The 21,609-nt window shown below is 40.8% G+C and overlaps 1 protein-coding gene across 2 annotated transcripts in view; it reads left to right on the forward strand.

Moving 5' to 3' along the window:
• camkk1a (calcium/calmodulin-dependent protein kinase kinase 1, alpha a) overlaps positions 1 to 21,609 on the forward strand; it is a 168,450-nt gene that overhangs the window by 93,712 nt on the left and 53,129 nt on the right. For both annotated transcript variants that reach the window (XM_074671644.1, XM_074671645.1), the window contains exons 5-6: positions 11,340 to 11,391; positions 15,590 to 15,723. In XM_074671644.1, the coding sequence (XP_074527745.1) occupies positions 11,340 to 11,391; positions 15,590 to 15,723 (186 nt within the window). The remainder of the gene's footprint in view (positions 1 to 11,339; positions 11,392 to 15,589; positions 15,724 to 21,609) is intronic.

Genomic DNA, 21,609 nt, shown 5'->3' on the forward strand with positions numbered 1-21,609 from the left:
TTCTCACCCTATCTCTAAGGGAGAGCCCAGCCACCCTATGGAGGAAGCTCATTTCGGCCGCTTGTACCCGCGATCTTGTTCTTTCGGTCACTACCCAAAGCTCATGACCATAGGTGAGGGTGGGAACGAAGATCGACCGGTAAACAGAGAGCTTTGCCTTCCGGCTCAGCTCCCTCTTCACCATGACAGACCTGTGCAGAGTGCGCATAACTGCAGACGCTGCACTAATCCGCCTGTCAACCTCTCGCTCCATCCTTCCCTCACTCGTGAACAAGACCCCGAGAAACTTAAACTCCTCCACTTGGGGCAGGATCTCCTCCCAGACCCGGAGAGGGCACTCCACCCTTTTCTGGCTGAGGACCATGGTCTCGGATTTGGAGGTGCTGATTCTCATCCCAGCCACTTCACAACCGCTCCAGAGAGAGTTGAAGGTCACGGCTTGATGAAGCCAACAGGACCACATCATTTGCAAAAAGCAGTGATCCAATCCTGAGGTCACCAAACCAGACCCCCTCGACACCCTGGCTGCGCCTAGAAATTCTGTCCATGAAAGTTATGAACAGAATCGGTGACAAAGGGCAGCCCTGGTGGAGTGATTTGGGGGAAAAAAAAATTGTAGAAATATAGATAGCTCTCTTTTTTCATTACTGATCATTATGGTACAGTGTTGCTTCAAGGCAACAAATCCCCCCCAAATATCTATAAAAATATTTGTTTGAAAATTTCTCTAGATTATGTTTATTTCATCTATTTTAAGTAAAGAAAAAACACTCAAAACATTTTTTTTCCTAATTGGCATCACTTTGCATGCCATAGATGGTTAAAAGCAGGTGAACCTGAATTTATATTTATTTTTAAGGCATGGCTTTGGTAGGTTTGCAAGCCCTCCTAGATTCAAAAAAATCCAAGTCATGAATATGATAACCCAAGCAGCAGCCTCTGGTTTAAGAATATGAGACAATGCTGAAGTGATAAAATCTGCTGTTTCTCCAGTGTCCGCTTGAGGCTGGATACGGAAGTACCAAGAGTCGCATACACACCAGGCCAAAAAAAAAGCTATTTTCACAGCAGAGAGTAACACATTCACAGCCCGATTCAAAAAATGTCTCCAGTCTGAGTCGTTAATTTTACTATCAGCACACACTGAACAGGGGGTGACTTTTTTTTTCTAACTCAGCTGTTTAGAGGATATTAAGATGACAAGCTCGCCCAAATACAGAGGAACAGCTCAGGTCATGTGACTGATGTGCACCTTATAGATGTACCCTAAGCCCTCATCACTTCCAGTATGGCCGTGATAGCTGATTTGCATCAACATTTTTCCACTAAGAGACGGGTGACGGGGAGACTACATCCATTAATTATACAGTCGATGTGCCATACTAATGACCTGAGTTAGAGGAACATGACCACGAGAGAGGAGACAGAGAGGGGTTAACATGAGTCACTTTTACCTTCACATCCACACTTCACTTCCTGTCCATTTATAAAATATTAAGCAGAAACTTTATTTTCAGGGGACAGACTTTCTTGGTAAAGTCTTAGCCTCAGAGATTTTTATTTCTGCATGACTCAGTCTGAAACTGTAGAATCCTGGACATGAAATATGTGGATTAAAATAAGTCCAATGCCTCCTGTTTTCGTCATCCGCCTCACTTTGTTTCATCTCCTCTGTGTGTTTATGAGCGTGTGCAGTTTTCATGAGTCCCTCCATGTGTCTATATTTGGTTTTCTATCCAGATTTCCTCATGTGTAGGCACAGCGGTATTTGATGTTAAATTTTGATGCTGATGTAAGCCGTAACCTTCCTGGACAGACTGCAGGTCGTTAGAGGCTGACTGAATGACAGACACTTCTGAAAAAAGAACGACAGGAATCTGGATGAGTAATGGATGCATGGACGGGTGATTCTATTTCCTGCCAATCTGAGCCGGTTTCAGACAAAATGGATGGAATTCTTCGACACAGAGCATCTGCAGCATGAACCCACGTTCAGTATGCACCAGTATTATGGCACACACACAGAAAACACACACTAATGTCTGAATAAGAGAGGATTCTGAGTACTCTAAGACACCTGAATTATCTATTAACCTCCCACACAATTTCATGATGTATCACTGGTATACCACTTCAAGACATTTTGCATCACATGTTGGGACTGAGGTTTGTTTTTTTGCAGGTGTTGATTTTTGGAGGTTTTGGCTTTAAAGGTAAAGGAGAATGTATGAGGAAATGTGGGATTCCCCAGGGTTCAGTCCTAGGTCCACATCTTTTCAAGCCCTATATCTTTTTATTAGGAAGAATCGTCCAGACTCACAACACCACTTTGCAGATGATACACAGCTGGGACAGAGCCAGGGTTTCAATTTTGGCTGGGCTAAACCAACTCCCGGTGGGCCTTGAATAACAAAAGTTAGTAGTTAACTATTACTTTACAGATATCAACCAATCAATCAATCAAAACTTTTTTTATAAAGCGCTTTTCATACATGCAAAAGACGTAACCCAAAGTACTTTACAGTGCAGTTAAAAACAATCAAAAACATGCCCACCCAACTCTGAAACCCACGGTAAACAGTCGCGCACACACACTCACCCAGAGTAACATACACACACACACGCGCATTTACATATATAAATGAAGCTGATAAAATTAAGTTGAGTACAGATGAACCGATGTAGGAAGCACCACTAGAGGAGCCGTCTGCACGAGGAGCAAAGAACTGGCCACAGCTACAGGAGCCCGGCCACAGGTCCCAGAGAGGGGGTGTAGTGGACACCATCTGCCACCAGGGACCAGTATGACAGGCCCCTGATACCACAGCTGACCACCACTCCATGTGGAGAGGGCTCCCCAGAGAAAGCACTGCTTTCTAGGTGCACCAGTCCCCCACCCCGAAAAGAAAGAAAGAAAGAAAGAAAGAAAGAAAGAAAGAAAGAAAGAAAGAATACTTTTGTCCAAGAAACGTTCAAGGTGGGGGTGCCAGAAAGCACGTGGGCCTAGGACCATCGGGCCCACCCATGGCGCCACTCATGATGTACAGGTCTAACTCCCCTCTACTCAGAATCCAGCCCATATTTCCTTATTGCAAAACTGTGACCATGATCTAAAGGAATGGCAAGCTCATGGTGAGGAGGATCTTCAGCGCCTCTCTACTTATACATCAGTCCACATCTAAAAAAAAAACCTTTGCATATTTTTGACAGTGATTTAGGTTTGATCAGCTTCTTTCAAATCAGAACCACATCCAGGATCAAACATTTCCCATAACCCTCTGATCTCAAAGTGGTTTTTCATGCATCATTACCATCAAAGCTCGAATTCTGCAATTCACTTTACTTTGGTATTTCTCAAATAACAACTTCCTGTTGACGGCTGGTTCAAAATGGTGCTGCGACTAACAGCAATGGGGGAAAAAAAAACAAACAAAAAACTTCAGCATTTCTTTTTGTCCCCACATGTTACCCATTCATTTTAGAAGTTCTTTTGATTGTTTATGAATCCCTCCACGGTGTTGTCCCTTCATAACTTCTCAACCCTCCAAGCACCACCAGACCCCTCAGATCCTCTGAGCAGAGCCTGATGGCCAAGCTTAAGGCTGAATTAGCTGTGCTTGTCGAGGAGCTGGTGCTTAAGAAACGTGTGAAAAACTCTGATGTGGCCTCTAAAACGAAGAGTTCATTTGTTGAGATCAGGTTGTTCCTCTGGGCTTGACCAAGATAATGGAAACATGTAATAATAAGCCCATGACTATTTGTTCAGACGGTATCCGTTCTTTGATCATTTTGTAGCATTATGTGCAGCAGTAATTAGTTTTATTATTTGTGACAATAACACCAAAAAACTCTGAATTAGACCATGAAAGATTGACTCTGGTGAATGTTTTTCTTTTCCCTATGAAAAATAATCATCATTCCTCTGTTAACATTTGGCTGATCTCTGAGGGCCTGGAGTCATACGTGTGTCTCTGTGGTGTGCTGTTTAACGCTCAAACAGGTAATTTACCAACCTCAGGAGAAAGGTTAACTTCATTTCTGCTACATTACGTTGACTCGTCTCAATTAGTTGAGTATGGAAGAGATTATTTGTGGATATTGTCTTCTCTTCTCTTTCAAATTTTCCTAGGATGCAGAATGATGAGATAATGTATTAATTTGTATTAACAAAGAGCTACTAATCCTGGTTATGTCCTGCCAGTCATCTACCAATCAGAGCTAACGTAACCTCACTCTTGATTTTATTGATAGACTCTCAAGTTTGAACAGACCACTGCAGAATAACTGCTGACTGTGGGTTGGAATCAACATTAGCACAAACAGGTTAGCTCCTGTGTTAGCCTTTAGCTTGAGCTCTGTCACTCTCCTGTTTAGCTTTCTTCTGCTCTGAAATCCTTTTCAGCAGAGAAAAACAGACACACCTTAATTCTCACTGCTAAAAATACAGCCAGGATGATGTCATGAAAGGGCCTTTGTTTCCATCAATGGTCATCCACTGATACTGAAAATTGAAAAAAAAAAAAAAAAAAAAAACTCTGGCGTGGTTAATCTCATTTTGAATTTAAAGTATGAACAGGCATATATTTTTGAAGTGAGACCATTTCAAGATCACTGATAAAGGCATTTTCTGAACCGCTTATCCTGTTCAGGGTCACGGGTGGCTGGAGCCTATCCCAGCTGTCATTGGGCGAGGGGCGGGTCCACCCTGGAGTGGTCGCCAGCCAATCACAGGGCTGACACAGAGACAGACAACCATTCACTCAGACACTCCTTTAGAGTGACCAATTAACCTGGTGAGCATGTTTTTGGACTGTGGGAGGAAGCGGTAGTACCCGGGGAGAACCCATGCATGCATGGGGAAAACATGCAAACTCAACACAGAAAGGCCCACCGGCCAAGTTGAGGATCGAACTGGTGACCTTCTTGCTGTGAGGCTGCAGCGCTAACTGTTAAACCATCATGCAGCCCCAAGATAATTGTTGTTTTTTATTGTTGTAAGCTTGAAATGCTGTTACATGGTGTGTCAGAACCAAGTGGCAACCTCCAGTTTAAGAATATGATACAATGCGGAAGTGCTAATATCTGCTGTTTCTGGAGTGTTCGCTTGAGGCTGGCTCCGGAAGTAGCTGAAGTCACATACACACCAAGCCAAAAAAAGCCATTTTCAAAGCAGAAATTAACCTATTTACAGCCTGGTTCAAAAAACGTCTCCTAATGAGTCGCTAATTTTACTACCGGCGCCCACTGTACCGGGGGTGAATTTTTTTCTAACTCGGCCGTTGGAGGATATTAAGATCGTGAGCTCCCCCAATAAGAGGCACAGCTGAGGGTCACGTTCTGGCAGGCGCCCTATGGCTGTAGGCGAAGCCCTTGCCACTACCAATATGGCCGCTACAGCCAATGTGCTTCATTTTCCATTTCAGAAACAGACGGGTGACGCCAGCGAGACTACGTCCATGTTTTATTCAGTCTATGGTCAGAACCCAAGCACACCCAGCAACAACCTGTTGTTAGCCATGGCTACATCTGCTGTTAATGGCAACTGCTATAATATGACAGTATAATGCTCCACTACCCTGATGTGAATAGGCAGTAATAACAGATATCAAATGGCATCTTTTTGGGGTTTTGTCAGTATTTAGATTTAGAAAGTGGTGATAAAGTTAACCTGGAAGAATGATCAACGGCTGGATGCTAATGTTAGCTACAGTGGGCACCAATCACTGTTAATACACAGACTTTTTGATTGTGTAATATTATGTTTTTACGTTTTTTTATCTTCATCCCCAGTTTAATTTTGTAATCCTGGAGTTCTTGTATTATGGCCAGTGTATCTTCCCTCTGTTGTTCTTTTTCTGGTCTTTTTACATACACACCTGTGCACACGTCTTGCGCCATTAGCCTGGCCTGTATACATAGCCCTGTACTTTCACCAACTCTGCAAGATTGTCATTTTCAAACCTTGTCTTCATGCTATCTGTCCACTACTTGGACTAAATTATGTGTAACAGTGCTTATGGTATAGCAAAATTCATTTCGTGGCAACATATGATACCAGTACAATGATCAAACCAGTATACCAACCACCCCTACCTTTAAGACATCATGGTCACTCTGCTCAGTCTCATGCACATTCCTGTTCCTGTTAACTGTTTACTCAAATGACTCTAATCTCTCAGGCATTGTCAGATTTTTCTTGTTTTTGCCTTTTAAAACCAGCTTTATGTCAACCTTCACTAAAGGTTAACTCTGCTTATTTCTTGTGTGTCGTACTGACATCTCTCAGATAACTATATTCTAGTCCAATGACTTGTCTGTTTGCAGAAACTTTTATTTAAAGATGAAAGTGCTGAATGAGTCAGAGGAGGCACAAAGGTAGAGTGAGAGAAGAACATGTAGGCTGACATTATACCTTTGATGCTGCTGTGGTTATTTTGATTCAAACAACACAAAAAGTCATCAGTGTTTCATTTTCAATCTGAATCACATTGTAACAGTGTCTCTGCAGGTAGTGTGATGCTCTGCTGAAAGAAGAAGATAATGTCATTTTCTAGCTGTAAAACGGTCTGCTGGTTGAAATGCAATGATCCGCTCAGTCATAAAGAGTCAGACTTCGGCTTTGAGACGACGTCTATTCATGGAGCAGGACCATCAGACTGTGATGGCCATGAATAATGAAACCGTCTGAGAGCCTGCACGGCGACACCAACCCAACAACCAAAAGCTACGATAAATCTGAAAATGCTTCAAAACTTTTTACTGTTATGACTCTGTGGCTGAGTCACACTCCCACAGGTCTACGCACACACACATGCACACACACACACTGATACACTCAGGCAGCACAGCATGGGAACTGCTTTCAGTGGAAGATCTGCTCCCTTGCCAAAGTTTCTTTCTGCACAGTCATAGTCATAGAGACACAACCTCTGAAAGGAAAACTCAAAGCTAAGTGCTGCTGAGTTAAAAAAGTACGAGATGTTCCACCTGATATTTAATAAGCAATAAGAAAATACATAATTACACGTGTGCGTGTTTAAAAGATTCTTAAAAACACTATATTCTTCTGTACTGAGTTTCAGAGTTGCTGTTCTGACTTTAGCAGGTGTTCATGTATTTCATATTCAAAGAGTTATTGTCCCATCATGTCTAAAAGAAAATGTTCAGACTGTCTTTAACGATAAAATGTTCCAGAGAAGTACTGAAGGCTTGCTGCAAAGATTGATCCTCAAAGGCTGTTCAGCTGTGCGCTCAGCAGCTCAATTCATCCATCGTTCATCCGTGAGGTACCAAGGACTTCAAATTATGATACCCAGTTCTACATTTATGACAAAATAAGATAAAATTAAAGTCTTACTTTCCACCCTCACTATTATCAAACACTGGATGACCAGAAACTTTCTCAAACATGACCACGGTAAAGCAGAAATCACAAACTCACACCCTCCCCTGGAGACTTTAACTTTGGCATCATCATCTTTGACTCTGCTCTCTTCAGATACATTTTTCTTCTGCCTCCGTGAAACTGCTTGACTCAGACCCACCCTCTCCTCCTCTGCTGCTGAAACACTCATCCTTCATAACCGCCATATTGGAAAACTATAACAGCATCCTCTACAGCCTTCCCTCTGCTGACCCTGAAACCTTCAGTCTGTTCAGAACTTAGCTTCCTGGTTGCTCCTCCCACTCATCAATCCTTCAGCAGCACCTTGTGGCACTCACTAAGGTTTCTCCTTGTCTAAATCATCGCTTGTATTGTTCGTCACTTTGGATTAAAATGTCTGGTTAATGAAATTGTAGGATTGTGATCTCTTACCGAACTCCACCCCTTCATACCTGACTGACTTTCTCAAACACCACTCTCCATCTTGCCATGTCAGATCCTCAGAGGCCACCTGACCCCCATCATCAAGACCAAGTATAGGGCTCTTCGGAGCTCTCTCCCTCCAATCATCTGCCACCCTGACTGACTGACTTACCTCATTTAAGAATCAACACGTGACCTCCACTTCCTCCTTAACCTGTCTTTGATATTAAGTGTCTTTAGTGTGAAGAAAGTACCATCAATGATTATTGTTATTAATCATTCACCCTGCAGCAGAGGTTACCAGCTTCAGAAGTCAGTCTGCTATTCAGTCAGTTTTATTATCATCTCAAACACTCACCTGAGCTTTAATTACACAGGGCTCTACACTAACTTTGTTTCTGGTAGCACTGGTGCAACCAACTCTCTCAGTTGGTCACACCAGCACATGATTTGGTCGCACCATTTATTTATTTATTTGTGGAGATTAACTCTAGCCATGATTTTGCTAAATATTTTGCTCTAAATATGAAGTTTGTCTGCAACAAGCTCTGGCTGACAAAACAGATTATTTCTTTTATGCAACTTTAAAGAAGACAATAAAAATGCTTCTTAGATAAAAGCAAGTAATAACAACAAACATGCATGTGTGTACATATCAGGGTTATTATAGTTAAAATCATTTTCGTTGAAAAAATAAAATAAAAGGCTTTACGTAAAACCATGACTAAAATTTTTCATTGAGTTTACAAAACTTACTTAAATAACCTAAAATGTTTTCCTGTACGGAAGTCCCGTACTTGGGCGTTATATCGAAAACTCAAAAACCATCCACCCCCTTTCTCTTAGTTGGTTCGATCCAAAGACGCTGCAGGAGACCTCTCAAAGATAGAGACAAATACCAGTGCAGCACTTGTTGATTAAGAGTTTATCAGAGCCTAAGGTGTTTTCTTTCTTTCTATTTTGGTGTTGACATGACATGTCGTGAGTCAAACTAACATAGCTCTGCTCAAACGTAGCATCCTCTTCAATCAGGAGAGTTTAGAGCAGCTTGAATCACATAGTGTGACGGCTGACTCTAAAATAATCAAACGCGTATGGCAAGCCCTTTTAACGTTTAATAGCTACATTTGACTCTCTGGAATTAACATTATAGATATCAACAACATAATTGTGACTAGTCAAAATTCAATTTTGACTAGTCAAAAATACAGTCGGAGACATTTATAATTCAGTTTTGACTAGTCACAATGACGGTTAGAGATATCTGTAACTCAGTTTCCACTAGTCAAAACTGAGTTACAGATATCTGCAATGACTCCCCGAAAGCTGCCCTTTGCCTTGTCACGCATCCTAAATGTCACTTGCAGATATCTCTAATTCAGTTTTGACTATCCAGAATTACAGTTAAAGATATTTTAAATGTGATTTTGACTGTCAGAAATGTGTTCATGACGCTGAACATGCGAGGCTTCCCATTGGATACTGGCCCAAATAAACTGGAGGAGAGAAGAGAAAATTATAATTTTAACAGTTTTCTAAGCAGAAGAAATGGCAATTGCGGTCATTGTCAAGATATTTACAAAATGCCATGAAATAGAACAAATTTATAATCAGGGACTTTGTGGGGAACAAGAGCTACATTCACTGTAGCAAGCCCCTCCTCCTATACCTGTCATAACTTTTGTCATCATTACAGATATCTGCAACATCAATTTCGCCTAGTCAAAACTCTGTTTCAGGATATCTGTAATTACATTTTGACTAGTCAAAATAAAAGTTTAAGATATCTCAAATTTGAGATATCTCTAACCACAATTAATTTATAGATATCTGTAACTTGATTATAGATATCTGCAACTAAATTATGGTTATCCATAAATCTAGTTGCAGATATCTACAATTTTATTCTGACTAGGCATAATTCCAGTTCAAGATATATATATAAAACGGCATTTTGACTAGTCAAACTGTAATTAAAGATATCTATAAATGCTATTATAGATATCTTTAATGGAAGGGGGTTGGAGATATCTTGATTTGGAATTGTGACTAGCCAGAATGAAATTGTAGATTTATGGATAGTCATAATTTAGTTGCAGATATCCGCATCTCACATTGTGGCTATCCATAATTGACTTTAAGATATATGTAATGAGAAACCCTACACACATGAATGGGGAAAGGGGCGTGATTTGTCCTAGGAGGAATTGAGTTGTGGATATCTGAAATTACAATTGTGGATAGGAATAATGTCATTATGGATATCTGAAATGTTCAATTTGACTAGGAAGAATTGAATTGTGGATATCTGTATTACATATCCAGACTAGCTATTAAATGTTAAAAGGGCTTGTCATAAACGCGTGTCGTTGTGAAGTTCTGTCTGTCTTCGGTGTGTGCTGTGCATACGCGCTGCGCATGCACGCGACGGCGCTCTCTCTTCAGAACAGGAGAGAGTTCAGGTGGAGGAGACTGACTGAGCTGGTGAAAGAGAGGGAGAATTGAAACCATAATTTCTTGTACAGTGCTCGTGATAGATGGAGTATTAAAACAAATGCACTTGCACGAGCGCGACCAGATGAAACTTTTACTCACACATGCTGAAAAAAAAGGTCACATATGCGACCATTTTGGTCGCAGTCTTGAGCCCTGTAACATGTTAAAAAAGTTACATTATTTTGCATTTGAACAGATTTTAATGATTTATTAACATTATATTGCATATCTCAACAGTGTCTTGGAGTGGGAATCAAACAAGTGCAAATCTGAAACAATACTGACTGGCCTGCATGGTTCAGTCTGTTGGTGGTTGCTCAAACTCAAAGGCTTTAGGTGATATTTAAATTCTGTTTGAAGCAAAGTGCAATTGAATTGAAACTTGTCATCTCAGCTGTCAGCAGGAGGGTGCTACAACAGCAAAACCACAGTCTGTCAAATAACGTGTTTTATTAATGCAATGATTTCAGACTTTGATCACATGGTCATCAGGGCTGGGACAGTATGCCGTTCTCGTGATTCAGTTCCCTTAGATTTTTGGGTGGCCAATTTTGCGATTGCGATTCTTCAATATTTGCAATTTTTGGTTTTTCTTTTATAACACCAGACCATGTGAAAAAGTTAAATGATGATAAAGTCTACAGACTATATCAGGAGCCATATTTTCCCATAAAATGCACATTACATAAGTCAGAGAGAAACAAATCACCCTCTGCTGTAGAAAAGTGGTACGTTTTTTTCAATTCACTTTATAAACGACTGAAATGAAGAGTTTGGATTTGAAAGAAAAAAAAAGTTTTTTGACAAAGAATCCCAATTTTGATACCAAAAAAAAATTCCTTTTACAACGTTTTTTCTACCACCCCTAATGGTCATAAACAAACAGTTTCCAAAGTACTCAAATCTTGTCTGTTGCTGTTTTTCTTGTCTTGGATTTCACATAAACCATTCCATGAATACTTTTTGGGGTGCAGTTTCCTTTGAGCGTATCTCTCTATGTGACCCTGTTTAACCAAATGACTCCCCTCTTTCTCAGGCCATGAAGCTGGTGTCCAAGAAGAAGTTAATGAAGCAGTGCGGTTTTCCACGTAAGTCCAAATCTGTTCTTTTTTTTATCACACTTGCATTTCGATATGTCTGCGTCACCCTGCCACCACCTGCATACATGCTTATAGTGTGATTTCTGTGATAGAATCCCAGGGCTTTTTGTGTGAAAGGGAAAAATTAAGTTATGTTAAAATAAGAGAGGATAAACGTGATGAGGTCACACAACGAGTAATTTGGAAAAAGGGGCCTGCCGGAGGGACATGGGCCTCTCTTGAAATCTGATTGGCCACCCAGTATTAAGCCAGTTTCCACCAAGCTGCTGTACACTTCAGTATGGGTTCGATCAGTTAAGCCCGATCCTGTTTGTGTTTCCACAACCAACTGTTCCCTTCCTCCTCTCCTGGTAGGCAGTGGGTAAGCCGGATGCTGATAGCCGCATCAGCTACATAATAGCATGTTGGCATAGCTATGCAACACAGTAAATCCAGCACAGAAGAAAAATGTGGCACAGTTTCTGTTTTTGTGATGCCATTTACCAAACAAAAAGTGGGACAATGCGGGTTGGTAATTTGGAGATCTGCACCAGTTTAAGTTAAAGGAAACACGACAAAATTATACTGATACTGTACAGTACTGATATGAACCAAACTGAGCCAGACTGAGCCAAGCTGGAGCATGCTGTATTTACTCTGGTTGATACTTTCATTTGTTAAAATTAGTCCAACTGTCAGCACATCTCAAATTTAGCATCAGGCAAATATTTTGTTTTTTACTCCTTCCTTGAAGTTGTTGTAGTACTTGCGTCTGTCATAATTAATGACATCCTGCATAAGTGGGGCCCCCAGCTGAGCCATCTCTCTTTGGACCAAGGTGCATCTTCATTCACTTGTAAGAAATTACCGACGACAGAATAATGACAGGAAACTGAATAACCAATTTTAAGGAAATGAGCCAATTCAGAAACGTCCGTTTGATGAGACATGTAGTAACAGCTTCCACAGCTCACTCTTTGTCTGTTTACAAAGGCTGTTAACTCGGAAATGATCACTTTTTATAAATGCTGCTACGGTTAGAGGGAGTGCTAGTAAAAAGAAAACCATCTGAACTACAAAAGCAGAGAAATCATAGAAGATAAAATAATCCATGTCAGGATAAATGTTTGCCAAAACTGTGGCAGAAAACAGAGGAATGGGAAATGCAGCAGGAGCAGCTGCTCAGAAACCCTCCTTTCTTACATGAATCAATAGATTACAGGTTTTACAGGAAATTTTTAGCTTTAAAACTCACAATAACTGGTTAGGCTGGTTACTTTTCAGTGGAGTCCTTCAGCTGCTTCACTTTCAAACAGGATGGGAAAATCTCTAACTGAGACTGGTCATGATCAGGGCAGAAAGAAAGAAAACAGCGATCTTGGAGCCTCCAACCACCCAAAAAGTTGCTAGATTTGTCACTAGTCACCTTTATCAATTTTCTCACTGTGGGGGGGTCCAGGAAGTTGCTAAAAAAAGCAACAAAATCGCTTAGTTGGCAACACTGGATCAGGGGCAGGGCTTGACATTAAAGGGATAGTTCAGTTTTTTTGAAGTGGGGTTGTATGAGCTCTATGTGACCACTAAGGACATTAGATACAGTAGAAAGTTGTCTCCTCTCCCTCAGTAAGACACAGACTGTAATCGATGGTGACGAGGAAATAGGCGCTAACAGGGAGAGACTGTACCAAATTCAAAGGCTATTTTCTCTGCCTACAAGAACTAAAATCAAAAAGTAATACCACAGTTTAAGAGTACGCTACATAAAATATTTTTTAAGTGCATTAAGTCTTCGGAAATATAAACATTTATCTGGACCTAACTAACTGGTCATGTGTCCTTCCGCGCAGCGCTAGTGCGCTCCGTCCCCCCTCCTCCTTTCAGCTGTAGGGAATGTAAACAAGCTATGCTTCGGGCGCTGGTTGTAGCCTCGTGTAAGTTTGACCAAGTATCGTAATTCTTTTGTTTGTACTCTAAGGGTCGTGAGGCAGCGTAGGAAATTCAAAATGAGTGACTATGACAGCGACGATGAAGTTTCATTCACTTTGGAACCAAAAGGATACCTGTATGAACCGGAGCACACGGAGCTGCTACAGATGGTGACTGAAAGGAATACAGAGGAAACATCTACGGACACTGGACATCAAGATAGAGTTGGAAATACTCAGTGGTGTAAATGTCTGAGCTGTGACTCAATGCCCACGGATGCTGAGTGTTACTGCTGTCACGAGTGGAACTTGGTTACAGACACTCTTCAGGATTTGTCTGAGGACACTGCTGGCTCTCAAGCCGTCTGTATAACTCATCACACAGATTTCCCTGCTCTTCTCAATTCTGGAGTGTCCTGTAACAGCAACAACAACAACAGTCGTGGCAGCAGTAACACTCAGCATCTTGATGTCCAGTGTCCGTGGATGTTTCCTCTGTATTCCTTTCAGTCGCCATCTGTAGCAGCTCTTCTTCTGTGTACTCTGGTTCATACAGGTATCCTTTTGGTTCCAAAGTGAATGGAACGTCATTGTCGCTGTCATAGTCACTCATTTTGAATTTCCTACGCTGCCTCACAATCCTTAGAGTACAAACAAAAGAATTACGATACTTGATCAAACTTACACGAGGCTACAACCGGCGCTCGAAGCATAGCTTGTTTACATTCCCTACAGCTGAAAGGAGGAGGGGGGACGGAGTGCACTAGCCCTGCGCAGAAGGACACATGACCAGTTAGTTAGGTCTGGATAAATGTCTATATTTCCGAAGACTTAATGCACTTAAAAAATATTTTATGTAGTGTACTCTTAAACTGTGGCATTACTTTTTGAATTTGGTACCGTCTCTCCCTGTAAGCACCTATTTCCTCATCACCATCGATTACAATTTGTGTCTTACTGAGGGAGAGGAGACACCTTTCTACTGTATCTAATGTCCTTAGTGGTCACATAGAGCTCATACAACCCCACTTCAAAAAAACTGAACTATCCCTTTAACACCCTCCAACCCCCCAAATGCGGGTGAATTCCAGCTGTGGCGGGTAATTCCGTCACTCCTACAAGCCACTTTGGCAGGTTGAATTATTTCATTTTAGTTTACTGAAACGGCATCTGAAACACTAATCCCATTGAAATATGAGACAATGACACTACAACTCTCATGAGCACTGCCTGCACAGAGTGCTAGCTCATTAGTCCATTCGCGAAGTCTTCTGATGACAGGCCCCCAGACATGCTCATCTCCAGCCTCTGTCTTGGACACCATGACAGCTCCCAGTGTTTAGCGCCTGATTACGCGATTCAAAAGTTCACTCGCGTCTTATTTGCTCTCTTTTGCAAACAGATTCTGGGGTTTGAGTCACAAACTAGCGCCAAAACTCCTGTAACTTTTTAAAAGTGAGGACATTTATCAGATGGAGCTCATTTAAACTCACACTGCTCCGATCTCACCAGCCACACTTACCTAGAGATGAGGAGAGGAGGGGGAGAAAGGGGGAGTGCATGTAAAGAAAAGAAACTGGTCACAGATATGAAGAGCTGTACAAACAATATTTAAAGCTCCTAATGTACAAACACTTATCAAAGTTATATGTAAAAAGTTCACTCTGGAAATACTGTCAACAAACCAAATCATAAATAAATGAAACTTATGGTCCAGTGTGACTTATATCTGTTGTTTTTGTTATGTTGTGACTGATAGTCCAGAAAGTATGGTACTTCGTCTATTACTGAAAAATTGCTGTTGTAAATAAATATTTGAGCAGACAGTGTTTCTAGCTGGATTTTTTCAGTTTAGTTTTTATCTTTTCAGTTAATCTTCAACTTTCACAAGTTTCATTATATGCACTAATAAACTCCTCATTTCATTACTTTGTTTCAATAGTCTGCATATTTTCATTTTTAAGGAGCACAACTGTTTCAGAGCTGAATACCTGATTTATGTAGTCTTCATTTGAGTGTGCGCAGGGGTCGTGTACATTTAAAAAAGGTTGTAAATCTAGTTCAAGTAAACGTTAGCATTTCATTGTTGTCTTTAATCACATTGAGCATAATTATCCAACAATAAAATTGTGGCTAGTGAAAATGCTGAGTGGCTAGCTACTCTGGGAAACCACTAGCCACAGTGGCTGGTGAGCAAAAGAGTTAATGTCAAGCCCTGATCAAGGGGGTTACCTTAACCTTAAGCTGGTTCATGGTTCATGGTTTGTGTGGTGGCTCTGCAGGTCGTCCTCCTCCAAGAGGACCAAAGGCAGCCCTGGGAGAGCAGCCCAAGATCCTGGGACCCCTGGAGAGGGTCTACCAAGAAATCGCCATCCTTAAGAAACTGGACCACATCAACATTGTCAAGCTGGTGGAGGTGAGACTAATGTCTTATTGCCATTTCCAGCTGGAAGCCTACGAGCTCTAAACCCTCGCAAACTTTAATGGCACCAGGTGTATGTGAGACCGTGAAGGCTAACACAGATTAGAAAAAAAAACAGCTGGACAACCACTCTGTAAATAACAACAGGAGTTGTTAAAGCATATTTATTAACAAAAAATATTTACTTCCTGGTTTATTATTATTATTATTATTATTATTATTAATAATTAAAAAAATAAATTAAGATAATTTGTTATTACCTAAGTGTAAGAACATGTGTTTACATCCGGTGTGATCCTGTTCATGTCCTTCACCTCAAGTCAGGCAGTGACCTCTGACCTACACACATCTTCATACACACACTCACACACACAGGAAATACAGAGTGACTAATCAACCTGACGAGCTTGTTTTTGGACTGGGAAGAGGACACCAGAGAGAACTCATGCATGCTGAGGGAGAAAGGGACTGTGACTGTGAATAATCTGGTATTGTAGAGTCTGAGGTCTGATCAGAGCCCTCACACACTTAATGATGTGACAGTGGGACCACATCACACACTCACACTCTCCCTGTGAACAAGCCTTGTAATCAATGAGTGTGTGAGTGTGGGGACTGGGATCAGGCCTGGGTCTGCATTTCAAAACAACAAAACTGGGCTTTGACCGTCACTGTGTGACTGATCAGAGCATCTGTCCTCTGGACGTTGGACTGACATTAATCTGAATAATGTGGTTTGTAGTGATGCAGTGAATTAACATGATGAGAGTTGAAGAAAATCTTGAAGGAGCTCATCATTAAAGGAGTGAATAACTCTTGTGTGGATAAACTGAACAATGCAGTGTGCTAACCACCAGCAGAATATCTGAAACTGAGTGTTTGTGGTCCAGAAAAAGGAACAAGCATCATTAATCAGGTTTTTCAGGTGATTTGTTTTCATGTGAATTCAACCTTGGCTATGATGAAGTGACTGCACAAGAAATTCAAACATCTATGTAAATAAGTATCACTTGCTTACAATGATTGCTTAGAGAGATGACACAGATGTTACAACTCACTCTGATGATAAGCACAAAGAGCAACATGCTACGCCCTCTTTAACGGTTAGTCAATAAACACCAACTAATTACTTATACAGTCAATAACTTTGATATTTATCTTTAGAAAACCATAATTGCTGAGGAAACACACCATGAGAGCACAAGAAAACCTGTCATCAAGTTAACTCCACACTTACAGAGCAGAAAAACACAATCCAGACAGTATCAGGCATGTTTTCTGTTCAGCAGTAATTTAGGATGATTTACACTTGCAAATACTGAACTGAGCTGTGTCCACAGTTACTCACTACAATGATCACTGTACAGGGAAAACACCAGTTGTCAACTGTCTAAATTATCAGTTTAAGTTATGATACCATGCACATACAGTGCACTCTGGTCAGAACCGGCTTGAAAATACAACCCATGAACACCAACCAAGTATCACAGCGTCATTCTCTGTGCTGAAGATTAGACAGAGTGGTGTTGTTTTTTTCTTCTTTTAAAGAGGGGGTATTGTGGTAATTTTAGGCTTTGTCCTGCCCCCCAGCTGCCCCTGTTGAAGCTCCACATGTTTTACAGCTCAAAAAACTTTTTTTCATACTGGTGTTTTAGCAACCACTTATTTAGGCCTCCCTCTGTTTTATTTTAGCTGTTGTCTCTTTAAGGCTTCCCGCTCCACAAACCCCCTTCCATCTGATTGGCCAGCCCTTTGGGGTACAGAGTGGCACAGGAGTTTATCTTCACTCCTGTCCCATCCCACTCCAACAGAAAAAAAAACCTGTCCCGTCCGGCTCCTACTACAATGACCCCTACTCCTCACCAAGGTTATAATCGTTTTGGATTTGTCATTACAGTTTAGTTTTAATTAGTTTTAGAGCAGGCATTCTAGTTTTTATTTAGTTTTGATTTTTGCAACAAGGCTTAGTTTTAGTTTAGTTTTACTTTAGTTTTAGTTTAGTTTTAGTTTTTTCCAACAGTGCTAAATGCTCAGTCAATGCTGATACTGAACTGTTGGCTGCTGCCTTAAACACAAGAAAATAATATAAACTTAATATGAAAAATTTAAACATAAATTGTATTAAAAAAAAGTTAACATGAATTAAATAAAAATAATATAATCATAAATTATAAAAAACAATAAAAAATGAGCTTTAATAATTAGAAACTTGGACTCTGTAACAATAAAGTCAGACTCACATGATATTAAACTATTACACATGCTCTAATTCATTGCTCCACTGCATTTCGTCGCAGCACAGCGCACAGCGAGTCAGTGCAGTAAACAAGCACGTCCCAGTACGTCACTATGATGGTGCTGTACGGCGCTGACAACTGCCGAAAACTGTCATAAAATTGGTTGGGAAAATGTGTCGGATTAATTTAAATCCTAAAGGCTATTAATATTGTCAAAAACTATAACTACGGGAATTTTGTCAATAATTTTAGTTAGTTTCAGTTTTGTGAACACAAGACAGTTTTAGTTTACTTATCGTTTTTGTTTTCTTTTCTAGTTTTTATTAGTTTGAGTTAACTGCAAAGTATTTCACATTTTAGTTTTCGTTTTTAGTTTGGTTTTAGTGAACTATTACAACCTTGCTCCTCACTCATCACTCCCATCCTGCTCCCATTTTTAGGCAATGCATTGAATTTGATTTGATTTTCTCCCCATTTTTTTAAGACTGCTTTGTGTTATGCAGCTTTATATTAAAAGATATGGCAACAGCCATAGTTTATCTGGTAAAATTAGGAGCCATTTATCACCTCAATCCAAAAAAAAATCCTACCTTAGTGTGATAAACCAAAACATACCAAGTTTCATTTTACTACTTTATTGAGCACTTCTTACCGTTAAGCATTGACAGTAGCAATATTTCTGACTTCCCTGTCAGTTCTTTCAGCTTAATAGATCAGTCTTTACTTCTTATTTTGTGTTACAAATCAGTTTTAACACATCAGATTCTACGCCAGTGTTAACTCCCTCCATTGCTGCTCTTTTTTGAATTCCAGCAGAAGACAGAAGCCAGGAGCCCTGTTGGCTTCTGGGAAGTGTGGTTCTTTTCACTTCCATTAAAGTGTAGGCTTAATGGAAACAAACTAAAAAACTTTATTTTATATATGTAATCTTCCTGATTGGTTCCTGTCCCCATCTGCTCCCGTTAAAACTTTTTATCCTGTACCTCAATTCTGTGATTAATAGTAAAGTTGACTTCCACCCCATGGGAATCCCACGGGAGTCCCGTGAGCGGCCGGATTCCCGTAAAAGTATCAGCCTCTACTCTTAAGGCCTGTTAAGGGTGGAGCTATGGGGGAGACCTTGGTGTTTGAGGCCCACCTCTCAAATGTGTCATGAACCAGTTAGGAGACACTTATCTAATGACCTCATCATTTCAGTTCGTCTCATGAAGACCTTGTGAAGGTGCTATTTTTGGAATGGCGTTGATCAGTTCACAGACAGATTCAATGATTTCTACAACACATGAATATGTAGCAGTTTGAAAATCTACACAGGTTTTGTAAAAACATCTGGTATTGTTACTGTATATTCATGTTTAAAATATGGGAAAACAGAATACCCCCTCTTTAAGGATCAGGGCAAACTCTATTGTCCACTGAGGGAAATTTGTTTTGGACCAGGCTGCAGTCGCAATCTGTACGTCGATCAGACTCTCAAACAAACAATGTTACTGTAGTACAATCTACCAATAAACAAAGAACAGAGAGAAAGACTCAGATAATAACATCCAGTCACACCACACTCTCACACCAGCAGTTCACTGCCTTTACATGTCAGTGACTGGCTGTTATATAGCACTCCTGCTTCAATATCCCACCAGCAGACTTCTATATATCGCTCCTTATAAAGAATAAAACGATGACAAAGAGCTCAAGGGTAAACTAGAGATGACATATCACTGAAAAGCAAACATAAAATCAGCTCAGGAACAGGGACAGAAAAAGGAAAAAGCTTGGCTGATTCAATGCTGATACAATAAGTAGTAAAAATGAAGATCAGAGAACACATAATGGAGGGAAACCAGCAGCAAGATAAAACCACATATGATGATAAAACGTACGAGTGCACCAATAAGGAGGAATAAAAGAGCGAGGTGCCAGAGGCGGTAAGGCTGATCAGGTTGTTTGTTCAGCAGAGCTCTGGGTGTTGGGAGGAAAGAGGGTTGGAAGCGATCCCTCTCATATCTGCTGCTCTGTGACGTCTCCCTGAACGCATCACTTTATATTCAGAGCATGAGAACATGAGAGGGCTCCGTCAAGACTCTTTGAGCCTGATGGACTCCAGTTTTCTTAAAGGGGACATAGCGTGCTGATCCCTGATTTAATACTTACATATAATATAATAAATTTGAAAACAAGACCTTTCACCCCCTGAATTTTCAAAAAATGAGATATTGTATTTTTTCTGATATCCTAGAACAAGATTTGATGCCTCTGAAAATAGGTCATTGCCAGATGGCTGCAAGATTTCGACCTTCGTGACGACACGAGGATCCTTTCTTTTTATTGGAGTAATCTGATAAAGCAGCTCCTCCACACAACCGCCACCGAGGGATACACCCACCAAGAGCCGAGTATAAATACAGCTCCCTACCAGCTCTGGCTAACTTGACTGAGTGCTGGATGCAGGGACTCTGCTCTGCTGAGCAGCTCGGCTTTACATGGTGAATTAGCAGTTAAAACACTGTAGTTTTAGCAGACGTCGTAATACTTGTGAGACTGTGATATTTGCATGTTTGTTCTGACATGTACTGTGAACCTGGACCACAATAATGCTGCATTAATAACATAGTGACGAACTGACGGTAGAGGCGATCTTTAGACTACACTTTCAGAATGATGGATAAAACAGACAGAAAAGTGAAGGAGCAGGATGGAGCCCTGTTATAGAAATAGTTTATTGGTGAAGTCTGCCTATATTTCCACGTATAAACTATACATGTTACAGTACCGGTTTGACTCACCACACTGAAGCGTCCTGAGATGATCTGTGTCCAGGTGGATTTTCTTCCTCCTGAGCTGCAGAACCGTCCGGGTCTGACTCGGGGTCCAATACAAAAGGACGTATCCTACACTCTGCCATTTTATTAGTGCTATCAATGCCTTATGGTGAAGTTTTGGCAAACAGCAAACTCGCTCGGTCTGCTCCATTCAATGTGGCGATTTTGTAAATACTGCCATGCTGCAAAAACCGCCCCCTGGCTCTACCCCCTCCGCCCCTCTGATAGAACTGACCAATCAGAGCACAAAGGGCTGTGACATTGCGAGGTTACTGGAGGTCATTCTCCAAACAGAGCGTTTCAACGAGATCTTCAGAATGGCCTAAAATGAGGATATTGAGAACGCTATTGTGGGGCAATGAAGGAACTAAATGACTTGTACTGAGGGCAGAAATGCTTTACAGGCATCCTAGTCTGGCATAGTGAAAAGGAGAAACAAGCATGATATGTCCACTTTAAAGACTGACTTTTTCCAGTTACCCTTAAGGCAGATTTTATTGATGTTTGTAACGGGGAGATTAAATAATAACAAATATGAGATCACAGTCTGTGTGCACATTACAGACTTTTTGAGGTTCAACATGAAACAAAATATTTCACTGAAAACAAGTTTGTGGTAATACAATGAGGACCTGGTTTACCAAAGGATTTTGTAAAATATGCAAGTGAGCCAAAACAGCTATTGGGTCTTAACATGCCACTTTCCATGCAAATAGCAGCTCATTCACTAACACTGGTGCTGACAGCCCGCACAGTGTGAGTGAAATAACCACCGTCTGCTGAAAGCTGCTGCTACTGTGTTTACACAACGTAACGTTCAAACT

Source organism: Halichoeres trimaculatus, unplaced genomic scaffold, assembly GCF_033239565.1.
Source record: "Halichoeres trimaculatus isolate MK-OKI-2021-1 unplaced genomic scaffold, fHalTri1.1 fHalTri1_scaffold_6, whole genome shotgun sequence".
Classification (NCBI taxonomy): Eukaryota; Metazoa; Chordata; class Actinopteri; order Labriformes; family Labridae; genus Halichoeres; species Halichoeres trimaculatus.